General features: G+C 37.1%; 1 protein-coding gene across 4 annotated transcripts in view; it reads right to left on the bottom strand.

The window, feature by feature from the left end:
- RNF213 (ring finger protein 213) overlaps window positions 1-17889 on the bottom strand; it is a 162195-nt gene that overhangs the window by 29453 nt on the left and 114853 nt on the right. For all 4 annotated transcript variants that reach the window (XM_072645241.1, XM_072645243.1, XM_072645244.1 and 1 more), the window contains 3 exons: window positions 17434-17646; window positions 13047-13228; window positions 2665-2785 (listed from right to left, as the gene is read on the bottom strand). In XM_072645241.1, coding sequence (XP_072501342.1) covers window positions 2665-2785; window positions 13047-13228; window positions 17434-17646 — 516 coding nt within the window. The remainder of the gene's footprint in view (window positions 1-2664; window positions 2786-13046; window positions 13229-17433; window positions 17647-17889) is intronic.

Raw genomic sequence — 17889 nt, 5'->3', positions numbered from 1 at the left:
GACCTGTTTCACTTAGATCCAACAGAATTAGAAGCAATGGGTAGAAGTTATAGAAAGGAACACTTAAATGTGAGATAAGAAGAAAGTCTCTAACAATTAGTTATCTCAAAGTGGAACAGGCTGGCTTGGAAACCAGTAGGTTGCCTCTCATGAGGGGTCTATGAGAGAGTTGGCAATAATGTTGAAGGAATTCTTAGTCATACATGGATCAGACTAGATGGTCCCAGAGTCCTCTTTCAACTTTGATAAACTGTGATTCTGTCAAGTGTAAGATTCTTCTGTTTCATAAGTTGTTTTCCTAATTTCCAATATCCTCCTTTATGCAGATAGATTGCATCTGGTGCACTAAACTCTCCCAAATCTTCCTATTTGGGGACTAGGGCAAAAGTACTTTTATTTGGCTATATGCCTCATTATTCCAGCCTGGAAAGCATCATAAAATAACTAACTTGCACTGGCGCCCTATTTGACTAGTTTCCTAGACATGAAAGTCGAGGAGAAGAACTACAACTTTTAAGATCTAAGGGAGGTAGAACCTGGGCTACTTGAGTTCTGATCTTTCTCTTAGTTCTTTTCCTAGGCCATGAACACATTAACACTGTCTGCACCCTCTTCCTTTGCCTGTCAATACCCTTTGTGAATCACTTCAACTCTACATGACCCTCTACAGTCAAATCCCTTGCCTCCTTGTCCTGCTTTAGCTGATCACACTTCATCAAATTTCAACCTTGGCTCACTCCTCCTATATTGCCTCCTTTGCATCTATTCACATGTTACTGAATGGAGATGGAAAAAAAAAATCACAAAACTGTGCTAATTGATTCTACTACAAATTTAGGTGAGTTCATCTCAACTTGACCCTCATTATAGCAAAGCAATTCTTTTACACCTCTCTAACTGATCCACTACAGTGGCTGTTCTAAACTTTTCTCATCTCTCTGCAAGCCTAGCATCCCCTCCTTCCACCATCTCTGCTGAGAATTTCACTTAATACATGACCAAAAAAAAATTGGGGACATTCTCTAAGAGCTCCCTCTGCTTTCTTCCTCCTTTTCCACCATTCAGACATCTTCTCCCATTCTCTCCTCCCTCAACCAATCTCAAATGAAGAGGCAAACTCTTCTTCTTGACAAAACGAACCCTCTTATATGTACAATTGATCTTTCTTGAGCATCTTCTCCAGCAGATCTTCCCCATTGGCATCCCTAATCAACCCCTTGCCTTCTGTATCTCCCTGCGTACTTCCCTGCTTCCTACAAACATACCCATCTCTCCCAATCTGTAAAATACTCGTATCATCCCCTATGGCTATTGTCCTACCTCTCTTTTCTCCTTCATGGCTAAACTCCTTGAGAAAGCTGGCTACACTAGATGCCTCCTTTTTCTTTCTTCTCACATTCTTCTAAGTCCTTTTCATTCTGGCTTCCAATCTAATCACTCAACTGAAACTGCTCTCCAAAGTCACAGATGATTTTTTAATGATGACATCTTTTCATAATTCTCATCCTTCCTCATCTCTTAGCTTCTGACCTTGTCAAATTACCTTCTCCTTTTAAATATTCTCTCCTCTCTTAGTTTTTGTGATATTGCTCATCCATGGTTCTATTCCTGCCTGCCTGACACTTGCACTTCAGTAACCTTTGTTGGAACTTCATCAAGGTCAAATTATCATCAAGGTACTGTTCTACAGTCTGTTCTTACCTCTCTATAATATCTCACTTGGTGATCTCATTAGTTTCCACTAGTTCAACTACCATCTCTATGCTGATGATTCCCAGATCTTTATATTTAGCCTTAATCTCCTTTCTGAACTCTAGACCTGCATCATCATTTTTGGACATTTTCAAATTGGATGTCCCATAGAGATCTCAAATTCAACATGTCCAAAACTAAACTTATTTTCTTTTGTCTCTTCTTCCAAAATCTATTATTTTTGAAGGTACTACCCAGTCTCTCAAGTTTACTACCCTGGCAATGCTATCCTTGTGTTGATCGATTCCTCATTCACACTCACTTTACATAATTAAATCTACTGTCAAATCTTATCATTTTTAACTACACAACTTCTCTCGTGTGTATGTGTGTGAGTGTGTGTTTGTGTATCTCTATATATACTTTCTTCTATATATACTCTCCATGTAAGTAGATTCATATAGCCATCCGCTTTAACAAGCCTTAATCACTTTATGACTAGACTTTTACGATAGCCTTCTAATTGGTTTCCCTGATTCAAATCATACCCCTATTCTAAGCCACCTTCTCCTTGGCTGCCAAAGTGATTTTTATAAAGCATAAGTCTTACTATGTACATGCGTTATGGAAAAAAAAAAAAAACCTCTAGTGATTCTGTATTACTTCTAGGGTCAAATAAAGTCCTTTTGCTTGGCATTTAAGGTACTTCATAAACCAGTCCCTTTCTGCCTTTCATCCTCTTACACTTTACTCCCTACATACTTTTTTTATACTTTATTTCCTAGATTTCACATAGTCCAGAAGAACATTATACTGGGATACTTGAACATGACACTCCATGCTTTTGATGTATAAACTTATTCTCATAGTGACAGATCCATTCTTTGTCAAGTTAGAAACATAAGAACCCTTTGGTGTAAAAAAAAAAATTTGTAACTAAAAATGAAACTTGAAATAAGATAAATTACTTACCTTGCCCAATAGAGAAACATATTCAGTCACAACGTTCTGTAACTCAGGAAGCTGAGCCTTGGTCTCCAGTAGCACATGTTCCACAAAGAGAGCCATGGAGAAGATCTGATTCCACTGGATCCTGCCAACAGAGCTACAGCAGTTATATTGCCCCAGCAACTGTCTCACACAGATGGACAATGATAAAGGTGAGGGGAAAAAAGAACAGGAACCTAAGAATAGTGAATGGCATATTTGGAAAATAGCAATAATAAATGAATAGGAGGTGAAATGTCTACATAATTTTCAAAGTGACTCTATTATCTGCAAGTACTTTATTTCAAAAAATTTCATTGAACAAAGCAATATGGCCTGGAATATGTGTTTTATTGTAGAAAGAGCAGATCACAAGAATCCATATTTATAAACTGCATATTATAAATACATTACAGAGTAGAACCAAAATGGTAGATTAGAGGCAGCCAACCAACTGAACTCTCTCAATATTCTCCTTCAAACAACTTTAAAATAACACCTCCAATCAAATTTTGGAGTTGTAGAACCAATTAAAAGTCAGGATGAGACATTTTTCAGGTCTAAGAAAACTTAACAGGTAGGGGGGCAGAGCCAAGAGGGCAGAGTAAAAGCAGGGACCTGCTTGAGCTCTCCCTTAAACCCCTGAAAAAACCTGTAAAAATGTCTCTAAACAAATTCTAGGGCAGTAGAAGCCAAAAAAATGACAGACTGAATCAAGTTTCTAACCCAATACAATCTGGAAGATTGACAGGAAGTGTCTATCACACCAGTTTGGGAACAGAGCGCAGTCCCACGTGGATCACACCGCCATAGACAGGGCTGGAGTATGCTTCAGGGGACTGAATCATTAGCAACTGTGGCAGTTTCCAGACTTCTCAACTCACAAACATCAAAGACAGTTTCAAAGGCCAGTGAGAAAAGTCTCTCACCTGAGTGAAAGGTGAGCATGGTCCGGCCCCAGCCCTACCCTTGGTCCAAGAATCAGAGTGGCGGCAGCCACTGCTGCAGCAGAGGCTGCTTCTGGAGCTTCTTACACTTAACAAAGAGTTCAAAAGTCAAATAATTGGCTGGGAAAATGAGCAAATGGGGAAAAAAATCAGACTATAAAATCTTACTTTCTCAGTAAAAAGGTATTTTCTTATGTCTATGCTGATGAGGAAGATCAAAAATCCAGAAAAAGACAACAAAGTCAAAGTTCCCGCATTCAAAACTTCTAAGAAAAATATGAATTGGTCTTACACCATTGAAGAGTCCAAAAAAGACTCTGAAAATCAAGTGAGAGAAGTAGAGGAAAAACTGGGAAGAGAAATGAGAGTGATACAAAAGAATTATGAAAAGTGAGTGAACAGGGGGCAGAGCTATGGACCTGTTGGAGTTCTCCCCACCCAAAGCCCTTAAAATACCTGTAAAATATGACTCTAAACAAATCCTAGAGCAAGAGACGTCACAAAATGACAGAGTGAAACAGATTTCCAGCCCAAGACAACCTGGAAGGCTCTATTGCACCAAGCTTGGAGCAGAGAGCAACTCAGCTTGGGCTGCTCCAGAACACACAAGAGTAGAGCAGTCTTCAGGGCGCTGAATCAAGAGCAGCTGCTTCAGTTTCCAGATTTATCAACCCACAAACACCAAAGACAGCATCAAAAGTCAGTGAGAAAACTCTTTCACCTGGATAAGAGGGGAACTTGGTAGCTGCTACTTCTGGAGCTCTCAGCATACAGACCCTCTGGGAATTGAGTGGCAGATCTGGGTCTCAGTCCTGAGTGGTGGTCCTGGGGTAAGAAGGACTGCTGGCATGGCTGCTGTGGAGAGGGAATCCTACTCGCAGTTCCAGGGCAGAAAAGAGTGCTTGTGATTGCTCACAGACCACAGCACAGTCCAGGAGAGGAATAAACGCCTCTCCTTTCATCATATCATGTTGGAGGAACTAAGAACTTACAGGTCCCTAGAGATATATTGGAGAATAGCTACACAAAACCTATGAAGCCTGGGTAGTATAACCTCCACTTGACAAAAGGCTCAAAAGTCAAGGAATTGACTAGGAAAATGCCCACAAAGGGAAAAAAAAATAAGACCACAGAAGGTCACCTTATTGATGAAAAGGCATTTTCTTCCATCCTTTTGGGGGAAGAAGATCAAAGGATACAACCAGAGGAAGAACAAAGCATATAATCGGAGGAAGACAGCAAGATCAAGGCTCCTACATTCAAAGCCTCCACACAAAATATGAAACAGTCTCAGGCCATGGAAGAGCTCAAAAAGGACTGTGAAAATCAAGTATGAGAGGTAGAGGAAAAATTGGGAAGAGAAATAAGAGCAATGCAAGAAAACAATGAAAAACAAGTCAACAGCTTGCTAAAGGAGACCCCAAAAATGCTGAAGAAAATATTACCTTTAAAAATAGACTAACCCAAATGGCAAAAGAGGTACAAAACACCAATGAGGAGAAGAATGCCTTGAAAAGCAAATCTGGTCAAATGAAAAGGAGGCTCAAAAGCTCACTGAAGAAAATAATCTTTAAAAATTAGAATGGAGCAGATGGAAGCTAATAACTTTATGAGAAATCAAGAAATTATAAAACAAAACCAAAAGAATGAAAAAATAGAAGGCAATGTGAAATATGTCATTGGAAAAACAACTGACCTGGAAAACAGATCCAGGAGAGATAATTTTAAAATTATTGGTCTACCTGAAAACCATGATCAAAAAAAGAGCCTAGACATCATCTTCCAAGAAATTATCAAGGAAAACTGCCCTGATATTCTAGAACCAGAAGGAAAAATAGTAAGGGAAAGAATTCACCTATCACTTCCTGAAAAAGACCCCAAAGGGAAAATGCCTAGTAATATTGTAGCCAAATTCCAGAGTTCCCTGGTCAAGAAGAAAATATCACAAGAAACTAGGAAGAAATAATTCAAGTATTGTGGAAACACAATCAGGATAACACAAGATTTAGTAGCTTCTACACTATGGGATTGAAGGGTTTGGAATATGATATTCCAGAGGTCAAAGGAGCTAGGACTAAAACCAAGAATCACCTACCCAGCAAAACTAAGTATAATATTTCAGGGGAAAAAAATGGAATTTAAATGAAATAAAAGTACTTCCAAGCATTCCTATTGAAAAGACCAGAGCTGAATAGAAAATCTGACTTTCAAATACAAGAATCAAGAGAAACATGACAACGTACACAGGAAAGAGAAGCCATAATGAACTCATTAAAGTTGAACTGTGTACATTCCTACATGGAAAGATATTTGTGACTCATGAGACCTTTTTCAGTATTAAGATAGTTACAGGGTGTATATATATACCTACATATACATATACATATACATATATATGTAGGTGGGTATGGGTATGTATGTATGTGTATATTATATATATATGTATGTATATGTGTAGGTAGGTATATGTATATGGGTGTACAGAGGGAAATGTGGCTAATCTTTCACAACATAACTGTTATGGCAGTGTTTTGCATGGCTACACATGTATGACCTATAAGTGATTGCTTGTTTTCTTAATGAGGGTGGGTGGAAAGGGAGGAAGGAAGAGAATAAGGAACTCAAAGCGTTAAAAATTGTTTTTGCATGCAACTGGGAAATAAAATGTACAGGCAATGGGTTACAGAAATCTTTTTTGCCCTACAGAAAAACAGAGGGGAAGGAGATGCAAGAAGGGTGGTGACAGAAGGGAAGACAGACTGGAGAAAGGGGTAGATGGGAATACACGCTATCCTGGGGTGGTAGGTGGGAAAGATAGGGAGAAAATTTGAAATTCAGATTCTTGTAAAGTCAATGTTGAAAACTAATAAATAAATAAATTATATATATTTTTTAAAAGACAAGGAAAACACGTCAACAGCTTGCTAAAGGAGACTCAAAAATTGCTGAAGAAAATAACACCTTTAACATTAGACTAACCCAAGTGGCAAGAATTCCAAAAAGTCAACGAAGAGAAGAATGCCTTAAAAAGCAGAATGCGCCAAACTGAAAAGGAGGTTCAAAAGTTCATTGAAGAAAATAATTCCCGAAAAATTAGAATGGTGCAAATGGAAGCTAACGACTTTATGAGAAATCGAGAAATTATAAAATAAAACCAAAAGAACAAAAAAAATAGAAGACAATGTGAAATATCTCACTGGAAAAACAACTGACCAGGAGAGAAAACTTAAAAATTATTGGACTACCTGAAAGCCATGATCAAAACAAGAGTCAGACATCATCTTTCAAGAAACTATCAAGGAAAACTGCCCTGATATTCTAGAACCAGAGGGTAAAATAGAAATGGAAAGAATCCATTGATCACCTCCAGAAGGAAATTCCAAAAGGAAAACTCCTAGGAATATTGTAGCCAAATTCTAGAGTTCCCAGGTCAAGGACAAAATATTATAAACAGCCAGAAAGAAACAATTCAAGTATTATGAAAACACAATCAGGATAACACAAGATATATACACACATATATACATATACACAGCAGGTACAGGGTGAGCTGATTATGAAGGGATGATACCTAAAAAAGAAAATTAAGTGCTGAAAGGAATGTACTGGGAAAAAGAGAAAGGGAGAGGTAGAATGTAGTAAATCATCTCACATAAAAGAGGCAAGAAAGAGCTTTTACAATGGAGAGGAAGACGAGGAAGGTGAGAGAGAATAAGTGAGCCTTCCTTTCATGGGATTTGGCTTCAGGAGGGAATAACACACACTCAGTTGGGTATGGAAGTCTACCTTACCCTACAGAAACGCAAGGGAGGGAGAGGGGATAAAAAAAAAGGGGCAGCAGATTGGGGGGAGGGGGTAATTGGAAGCAAACATTTTTGTGGAGTGACAGCTCAAAGGAGAGAATAAACAGAGGGTGGGACAGGATAGAGGTAAATATAGTAAGTCTTTCACAACATGACTGACTGACATGGAAGCGTTTTGCATGACTACACATTTATAGGTTATATAGAACTTCTCAATGAGGGTGAGTGAGGAGGGGAAGGGAGAGAATGTGAAACTCAAAGCTTTAAAAAGGAATATTAAAAACTTTTTACATGCAACTGGAAAATAAGATACATAGGTAATGGGATATGGAAATCTATCTTGCCCTATAGGAAAATAGAAGGAAAAGGGATTAAGGGGGGGTGGGTGATAGAAAGGAGTTCAGATTGGAGGAAGGGGTAATCAGAATACATGCTGTCCTGGAGTGGGGCGAGGGGAGAGATGGGGAGAAAATTTGAAATTCAAAATTTTGTGGAAGTGAATGTTGAAAACTGAAAATAAAGAAATTTGATTTAAAATAATTAAAAAAAAAACTTAGGAGCTAGAAAAGAGAACAGTGTGACAAAGGGGTGGACGCCTGCCTAGAGCCCACATATGGGGCTGTGGCAACAACAGCCTCAGAAGGTGTTTCCAGAACTCAGCCCAGAGATGGTAAGAAAAGTGGTGATTAGAAAGTTTACAGGGGAAACTTTGCTAGCAGGGAGTGCAGCTGGTATTGATTGACAACTCTGTTGTTCACAGGCAATTCTGAGTCACAGTTTCCAGAGGTGGAGAGGGGTGTTTTAGATCAGTCACAAGAGAACAGGACCCCTGGTCACAATACCAAAATAAAGAGGATCACTAGTGCCTGTGGCTACAGGGTAGCCTTCCTAAGTAAAGAACAGAGCACAGATCAGGAGAATAGTGACCATACTTTTTTCAGGATCACACCACCTTAGAAGTTCTGAAAACCTCCAGACCCCCAGAACCAGCTCCGAAAACGGCAAAACAAAAAAGCCTGAAGCTTGACACAATGTCTTCTCACCTCCAGGTGAGCAGGACCCAACTTTAACATAAAGTTCAAAGTAAAAAAATAGGCTGGAAAAATAAGCAAACAATAACAAAAAAACTTTCACCATACAAATCCATTAAAGTGGCAGGAAAGACTAAAACATAAACTCAGAAGAAGACAATAATATGAAAGCAGCCACCAAAAGAGCCTCAAAGAAAAATACTAATTGGATCCAAACCCAACAAGAATTCCTGGAAGAGTTAAAGAAAGAGATATGAGTAGCAGAGGAAAAATTGGGGAAAGAAATGAGAGTGATGCAATAAAATTGTGAAAAGATAATTAAGAGCTTGGTAAAACAGGTACAAAAACACCGAAGAAAATGTTATCTTTAGCAGAACTAGCTAAATGGAAAAGGAGGTGCAAAAATTCACTGAAGGAAACAACTGGCCAAATGGAAAAAGAGGTACAAAAACTCATTGAAGAAAATAATTCCTTAAAAATTCAAATTAGGCAAGTGGAAGCTAATGACTCCACAAAACATCAAGAGACAATCAATCAAAAATCAAAAGAATGAAAAAACAGAAGTGTGAAATATCTCACTGGAAAAACAAATTATAGATAATTTAAGAATTATTGGACTTCTTGAAAGTAGTGATAAAGAAAGAACCTAGGAACTTACCAAGGAAAACTAATCTGGTATCTTAGATCCAGAGGATAAAATAGAAATCAAAAGAATCCACCAATCACCTCCTGAAAGATATCTCAAAATGAAAACTCCCAGGAATATTCTAGCCAAATTCCAGAGGTCCTAGGTCAAAGAAAAAAATACTGCAAGTGACTAGAAAGAAACAATTTAAATATGATAGAGCCACAGTCAGGATCACCCAAGATTTAGTGGCTTCCAGTTAAAGGAGTGGAGGGCTTAGAATATGATATTCCAGAAGGCAAAGGAGCGAGGATTACAATCAAGAATGACCTGCCTAGAAAAACTAAGTGTAATTCTTCAGGGGAAAAATAGATATTTAATGAAATATAATACTTTCAAATATTTCTGATGAAAAGACCACAGCTAAAAAGAAAATCTGACAAACACAAAATTCAAGAGAAGCATAAAAAGGTAAACATGAAAGAGAATCATAAGGGACTTGGTAAGGTTAAATTATGGGGAGATGATATACGTAGCTCCTCAGAACTTTATCATTATTAGGGCAGTTAAAGGAGTTTATGCAAACAGAGAGCATGAATGGGTGTGAGTTGATTATGTCAGAATGATCTCCCCCAAAAAAATGAAACGGGAAGAAAGACAGATGCACTGGGAGAAGGAGGAAGGGAGAAGTAGAATACAGAAAATTTTCTTACATAAAAGAGGCACACAAGGAAGAGCTTTTGCAATGGAGGGAAAAATGAGGGAGGGGTGATGGTGGGCAATGCTTGAACCTCTCTCTCATCAAAATTCATTCAGAGAGGAAAAACTATTTTACACACTCAGTTGGATAGAGAAATGTAACTTTACCAATGGGGAAATGGAAGGGGAAAGGGAAAGGAGAAGGGGAACTTAGGAAATAAAAGTTAGAGGATTAAGGGAAGCAGTGGTTAGAAGTAAAAGAGACTTTTGAGGAAAGGTAAGATGAAAAGAAAAAAGAGAAGAAAATAAGATGGAGGGAAATATAGTTAGTAATCATAACTGTGAATGCGAATTGGATGAGCTAACCCATAAAACAGACACAGATAGAAGAATGGATTAGAAAATAGAATCCAATAATATGTTGTGTACAAAAGACATACTTGAAACAGAAAGACACAGAATTAAAATAAAGGGCTAGAGCAGAATCTAATCTGCTTCAGCTTCAGTTAAAAAGGCAGAGGTAACAATCATGACCGCAGACAAAGCAAAAGCAAAAATAGATTTAATTAAAAGAGTCAATCAGGGAAACTACATTATGCTAAAAGGCATATAATGAAGTAATATTAAAAATGTTTACAGGAAATTTCTCATTTCTCAAATATATACTGAGTATAGTACTAAGTCAAATTTATAAAAATAAGAGCTATTCCCCAACTGATAAATAGTCAAAGGATATGGGCAGGCAGAAGAAATTAAAGCTATGTTAAAAAGCTCTATAAAGTCATACTTAAAAAATGCTCTAAATTACTACTGATTAGAGAAATGCAAACTAAAACAACTCTAAGGCACCACCTCACACCTATCAAAAATGACAAATGCTGGAGGGGGCATGGAAAAATAGGCACACTAATAAACTGCTGGTGGAGTTGTGAACCGAACAAACCATTCTGAAGAACAATTTGAAACTACACCCAAAGGGCTATAACATTGTGCCTACCTTTGACCCAGTAATACCACTTACTAGGTCTGTATCCCAAAGAGATCAAAAGAAAAGGATCTATATGTACAAAAATGCTTATAGCAACTCTTTTTGTGGTAACAAAGAATTGGAAATTGAGGAGATGTCTACCAATTAGGAAAGGTCGAACTACGGCGTATGATTCTTCTTCCTTCTTCAAAACCTTCCCTATTACCAAAGACACCATTAATCTTTTTTTCTATTAACCTGAATATTACTAGATGATAAGCTTCATGAGAATGGATTACATCTTACTGAATAATTGCTAAAATTATATTGCATTTACTATGTGCCAGGCATTGTGCTAAGCATTTTACAATTATTATCACTTTTTAAAAAGTTTTTTTATTAAATTATTTTATTTGTTTTCAGTGTTCTACAATCACTTCCATATATCTTAGATTTTTTTCCCTCCTTTCCCCCTCCCTCCCCACTCTCCCCCTGAGATGGTATACAATCTACACATACATTCCTATTAAATACATTTTCACCTTAGTCATGATTTCTAGAAGAATTAAAATGAATGGGAGAAACCATAAAACAAAATAAAATAAAACATAATACAAAAGAAAATGGTCTGTTTCATTCTGTGATATAATTCCATAGTTTTTTCTCTGGATGACACCATTAATCTTGTCAGTACCCCAGATTTGCAACCTAGGTATAGTCCTTTGACCCACATCCATTCTCTGTCTCTGTCCCTCTCTCATATACTAGTCTAAAAAACTAAAAGAAACTCAAAGAGAAGCTTTGAATGAAAAGTAGGTAAGCAATAGAAACATGTCCAATGAGTTGTCAATTCTACCACCAAAACATCTCTCCTGTACACTCCCTTTCTCTCCTCTGGCACTGCCGTCACTCTAATGTCTACCCTCATCACTCACACATGGACTATTGCAACAGTCTGCTGATTGGTCTCACAACTTCATCTCTCCCTATTCTAGCCCATCATCTACTCAGATGTTAAACTGATCTTCCTTAAGCACAGGTCTGACTGTATTACCCCCTTATTCAACCAACTCCAGTAGCTCCTATTAGTTTCAGGATGAATATAAAATCCTCCATTTGGTGTTGAAAGCTCTTACTAACCTGGCCTCTTCCAACCTTTCCACTATTCTTACATCTTACTTACCCCTCCCTTCTCCCAAGTATTCTTTAATCCAGCAACACTGGCATCCTTGCTATTCCTGTTATACTAATAAAGTAAGTGAGGATATTTCAGACCAAGAGGATAAACTAAGAATGCCACCACCACCTGGGTCCATGACATTTGACTCATCCTTTTCATTTCCACTGTAAATACCTTAGTCCATTGTCTTAACTGTCTTAATTGTGATAATTGCAATAATTTCTGAAAAGCTTTTGATCTTTTTTCCTTTTAATGTCTTAAACATCACCAGACCCATCTTAAAATGCTAACATAAAAAAAATTCATGTCACTCCTCTGCCTCAAGACTTTCCAATACATACAGGATGTCCAGCTTATTTAGAATATAATCCAAAGCCTTTCATAAAGTGGCCCCCAATTTCCCTTTCATCACAACTCATTCAATGTGATCTCTCCATTCAGTCAGATTTGCTTTCTAAAAACAACAATCACTGCTGCCTCTAACACTTTTGCTCACTTTAGAAAGGCTGTAACAGAACAGCAAGAAGGCTGGAATTACACTAAAGAAAACCTAGGTCCAAAATACTGTGACTCTGGGACAATTATAATTTTTCTAAGCCTCAATTTCTACTTTTTAAAAACGGTAATAATACTAGTAGTGCTTACCTCACAGGGTTCTTGTTCAAAGAGATAATGTATATAAAGTACTTTACAAACCTTAAAAGCAGTATATAAATGTCAACTGATATTACTATTCCTCTTGCCCAGATTTCTTCCCTTCTTTTTCCACCTATTCACATTCTACTCAGCCTTTGAAGCCCAATTCAATCATACCTTGTTCCTAATGCCTTCCTTCTGGGCCAGTCATCACTTCTTTCTCAGAAGTTGATAATATCTGTTGTGCGTATAACTTACGTGGTACTTATTATCATTATTATCATTTTAAAACTTTTCACATGGACATTTTGTGCCTTTCCAACTAGACTGCCAGCTCTTTTAAGGCAAACACCATGGCCTGTGCTTCTTTCTATCAACCACAATACCTAGCCTGGTGCCAGACACATAGTAGGCTACTCAACAGATGTTAAATAAATGAAGAAAGATTTGAAAGCAAAATTAAGCTTCATGGAACTCACTTGATTTGTGTAAGCACAGTTCTGCACATGGCTCCACAGCTTTGCATATAGCTTTCTGTACAGAGGAATTCAAAAGGCATATGAAGATTCTTTACCATCTGCAACCAAGCTTGAGGATTAGGCTTCAAAACATAGTTCTTCAAAATTTCAGCACAAGCCAGTGCAGCATACACATCTAGCACCTGGGAAAACGAAGGTCAACCAACAAAAATTATTTAGAAGCTTTTCCCCTATTTGCTCAATAGAAGTAGGCAGCAGGTTTTGGCTAAATACTATATCCTTTTTTTCTTACAAATTAGTTAATTTATTTTTAGTTTTCAACATTCACTTCCATAAGTTTCAAATTTTCTCCTCCTCACTCCCCTCCTCCATCCCCAAGAAGGTGTGCACTCTGATATAGGTGCTATATATACATTCTTATTAAACATATGTGTACATTAGTCATGTTGTAAAGAAGAATTAAAATGAATGGGAGGAACCATGAGAAAGAAAAACTAAAACAAAAAAAGGGAACAAATAGTATGCTTCGATCTGCATTCAGACTCCATATTTCTTTCTCTGGATGTGGATGGCATTTTCCATCATGAGTCTTTTGGAGTTGTTTTAGGTCTTTGCATTGCTAAGAAGAGAGTTAGCTCTTAGGTAACTTAGGTCTGTCAAAGGCAGTCATCACACAACGTGGCTGTCATTGCATAAAATGTTCTCCTGGCTCTGCTCATTTCATTCAGCATCAGTTCATGAGTCTTTCCTAGATTTTCATAAGTCTATCTGTTCATCACTTCTTATAGCAAAATAGCATTTGTATACCACAATTTGTTTGGCCATTCCCCAATTGATGGGCATCCCCTCGATTTCCAGTTCTTGGCCACCACAAAAGAGCTGTTATTATAAATACTTCGTACACGTGGGTCCTTTCCCATTTTTATGATCTCTTTGGAACACAGTCCTAGAAGTGGTATTGCTAGGTCAAAGGGTATGCACATTTTTATAGCCCTTTGAGTATAGTTCTAAAGTGCTCTCCAGAATGGTTGGATCAATTCACAACTCCACCAACAATGCATTAGTATTTCAATTTTCCCACATCTCCAGCATTTATAATTTTCCTGTTCTGTCATGTTAGTCAATCTTATAGGTGTGATGTGGCATCTAAGAGTTGTTTTGATTTGCATCTCTCTCATCAATAGTGATTTCGAGCATTTTTTCACATGACTATAGTGCTTTAATTTCTTTCTCTGAAAACCCCCTGTTTTGACCATTTATCAATTGGGGAATGACTTTTATTCTCATAAATTTGTCTCAGTTCTCTATATATTTTAGAAATGAGACCTTTATCACAGACACTGGTTGTAAAAATTCTTTCCCAATTTTCTGCTTCCCTTCTAATCTTGGTTGCATTGATTGGCTTTGTTTGTGCAAAAACTTTTCAATTTAATGTAATCAAAATTATCCATTTCGCATTTCATAATGTTTTCTATCTCTTGTTTGGTCATAAATTCCTCCATTCTCCATGAAGTTGACAGATAAACTATTTCTTGCTCTCATAATTTGCTTATAGTGTCAGACTTTATATCTAAATCATGTACCAATTTTGACTTTATTTTGGTATATAGTGTAAGATGTTGGTCTATGCCCAGTTTCTGCCATAGTATTTTCCACTTTCCCAGCTATTTTTTGTCAAATAGTGAGTTCTTATCCCAGAATTTGGGGTCTTTGGGTTTATCAAAAAGTAGATTACTACAGTCATTGACTACTGTATCTTGTGTACCTAACCTATTCCACTGATCCACCACTCTATTTCTTAGCCAGTACCAAGTAGTTTTGATGATTGCTGCTTTATAATACAATTTAAGATTTGGTATGGCTAGACAACCTTCCCTAGCATTTTCTTTTCATTTATTTCCTTGATATTCTGAACCTTTTGTTTTTACAGATGAATTTTATTATTTTTTTCTAGCTCTATAAAATAATTTTTGGTAGTCTGATTGGTATGGCACTTAATAAATAAATTAATTTAGGAAGAACTGTTTTTTTATTATATTCATTTGGTCTACCCATGAGCAACTGATGTTTTTCCAATTATTTAGATCTGACTTCATTTGTGTGAAAAGTGTTTTATAATTGCATTCATCTAGTTCCTGGGTTTGTTTTGGTAAGTAGACTCCCAAATATTTTTATAATGTCTACAGTAACTTTATATGGAATTTCTCTATCTCTTGCTGCTGGGCTTTGTTAGTAACATACAGAAATGCCAATGATTTATGTACTTTATTTTATATCCTGCAACTTTGCTAAAGTTGTTTGTTATTTCAAGCAGTTTTTTATTTGATTCTACAGTACTTTCTAAGTATATCATCATATCATATGTAAAGAGCGATAGCTTAGTTTCTTCTTTGCCTATTCTAATTTCTTTCACTTCTTTTTCTTCTCTTATTGCTAACACTAATGTTTCTAGTATCACTTTGAATAACAGTAGTGATAATGGACACTCTTGTTTTACCCCAATCTTATTGGAAAAGTATCTAGCTTATCCCCATTACATATAATGCTTACTGATGGTTTTAGGTAGATGCTACTTGTGTGTATTTGTCCATCGTTGCAGAAGAAGAATATGCCATCAGAGAAATAATGACATGACTTGCACTTAACTTTGTTTTGAATGAGGAAGGGCTGTGCAGGTCACCAGCCTCACTTTTCCTCCAGAGCCATCTGAATCCAGTGACCAGATATTCATCAGGATGACTGGAGATGACCCAGGATGAGACAATTGGGGTTAAGTGAGTTGCCCAAGGTTACACAGCAAGTGAGTGTCAAGTGTCTTGAATGATCGACAGTTATGGTGCGCACAGAGAATGGAACTGATGGAGTAGGAAAAACAACACTCCACCCTGACAACACTAATGGCTTGGGTGCTTCCTGGAGTCTTAACCTTGACTCAGTTGGGTAAGTTCCCCATTCCCAGTTTCCATGGAACTCTCACTAGTTTGGCTGAAATCTGAAATTCACTTTAAGCTAGCTTTTGGGGTGGGAACCAAGTCTTGTTAGATCGCTCCACATTACACAGGTCCCCTCAAGGTAAGGATTGATCTAGAAAAATTAGCTATGAGTCAATCAGAAACTAAAAGGAGAAATTCAGCTAACAAGCCTGCTGCCTCATATATCAAATCATTACCAACTTGATGATCACAAGTACTGACAGCGCTGGTGTCAGTTAACTAATTAAGATAGCCCCAAATTATGTTGGCCATGATGTGGCTCTTTTGACTGGTCAAAGTTACTTTATCTTAAAATAAAATTAAGTTTAAAGGCCAACAAAACATCTAGCCAGAAAAAGGAATGTTTTCATTGTTTGTTTGCTGAAGTGGCAGAACTATTTCAGCCATCACCACCTCTTTCCCCAGCAGGAGCTAATTCCCTCTACTCCACCCTCTCCTCTTGTCCAACTGCCCCAGCCTGTCTTTCTCCTCTAACCTTCACTTCTCCTCTTCCCTATTCCTTTCCTCCTGGGCAACTAGGTGGTACAGTGAATAGAGCACCAGTGCAGAAATAAGGAGGACCTGAGTTCAGATGCTACTTATCATTTTAAGGAAGGCTTCATTTATTCCTATGGTCTCTATTGTTTTTAATAGGAATAGTTGTTGTATTTTGTCAAAAGCTTTTCCTGCATCTATTGAGACAATCATATGAGTTCTGTTAGTTTTGTCATTGATATAATCAATTATACTGATAGTTTTCCTAATTTTGAACCAACCCTGCATTCCTGGTATAAATCCTACCTGATCATAGTGTATTATTTTTGTAATAAATTGCTGTAATCATTTTTGCTAATATTTTATTTAAAATTTTTGCATCTATATTCATTAGATTGATCTATAATTTTCTTTCTCTGTTTTGATTCTTCCCAGTTTAGTTATCAGTACCATGAATACCATATTCTTAAGCTATCAGAATCTATGTGGTTCAAATATGACATCAAGATATATGTTGAATTTATATGCCCAGTGCCCTGTGAAAATCTTCAATAATCTGCTAAGATAGACTCTTCCCTTTACTACTCAGATGACTTTTTCTGCACCTCTCAGAGTTAACTGTGAATTACCACATCATAATTAAAGGTGACCAACAGACCCTGCACTAAGCAGATAGCTTTAAACAAGTAGCAGTGTACTGCTATTATAAGAAGGATGACCTTGGAGTTAGAAAACGCTTAGATTTGAATACTATTTTCAACTTACACTGTTTGATCAAATGAAAATCACAACCTCCCAAAGTCTCAGTTTCCTTATCTGTAAAATAGAGATGATGTAAAGGGCTTTGTAAACCCTGAAGTGTTCTATAACTGTAAACTACCATTAAAAACTAAGACCCAGATTCCCCAAAAGTCATATACCATTTCAGATCCATCCAAGTCAAAATTATTCTTTCCCTGCTTGAGGGTCTCCAGAACACTGGGATGAATGGCTAGAATCCTAGCAAAGTTATGAATTCGGTTCCTAAAATGCTGATAGGCGAGATGCACCCAAGGTAAACACAGTCCTTCCTCTGAGTCCTCTGATTCTGCTTTGAGTTGCCCAATACAGGACCACAGGGCTATCTGTAAAAACTAGAAATTCAAGAGGAAAAGTTTAGAAAGAAACCAAAGCATCTATTTTTCTTTAAATTTTCATGCAATAAAAATTCTCTCTTTAGGAGAATCTATAGGAATTAAAGCCTATTAGTGGTTAGTATTTGATTTTATTCTGATATTCCAATAACATTTTTGTAACTACATTCTGTTTCGTGGACAAAACAGCACCATTTCTAAAAATGTCTGGCAAAGTACCGGGGTCTTTAACTAAGCAATGTT

The sequence above is a fragment of the Notamacropus eugenii genome, chromosome 2, assembly GCF_028372415.1.
Source record: "Notamacropus eugenii isolate mMacEug1 chromosome 2, mMacEug1.pri_v2, whole genome shotgun sequence".
NCBI lineage: Eukaryota > Metazoa > Chordata > Mammalia > Diprotodontia > Macropodidae > Notamacropus > Notamacropus eugenii.
This window is presented reverse-complemented; position numbering and strand designations above follow the sequence as displayed.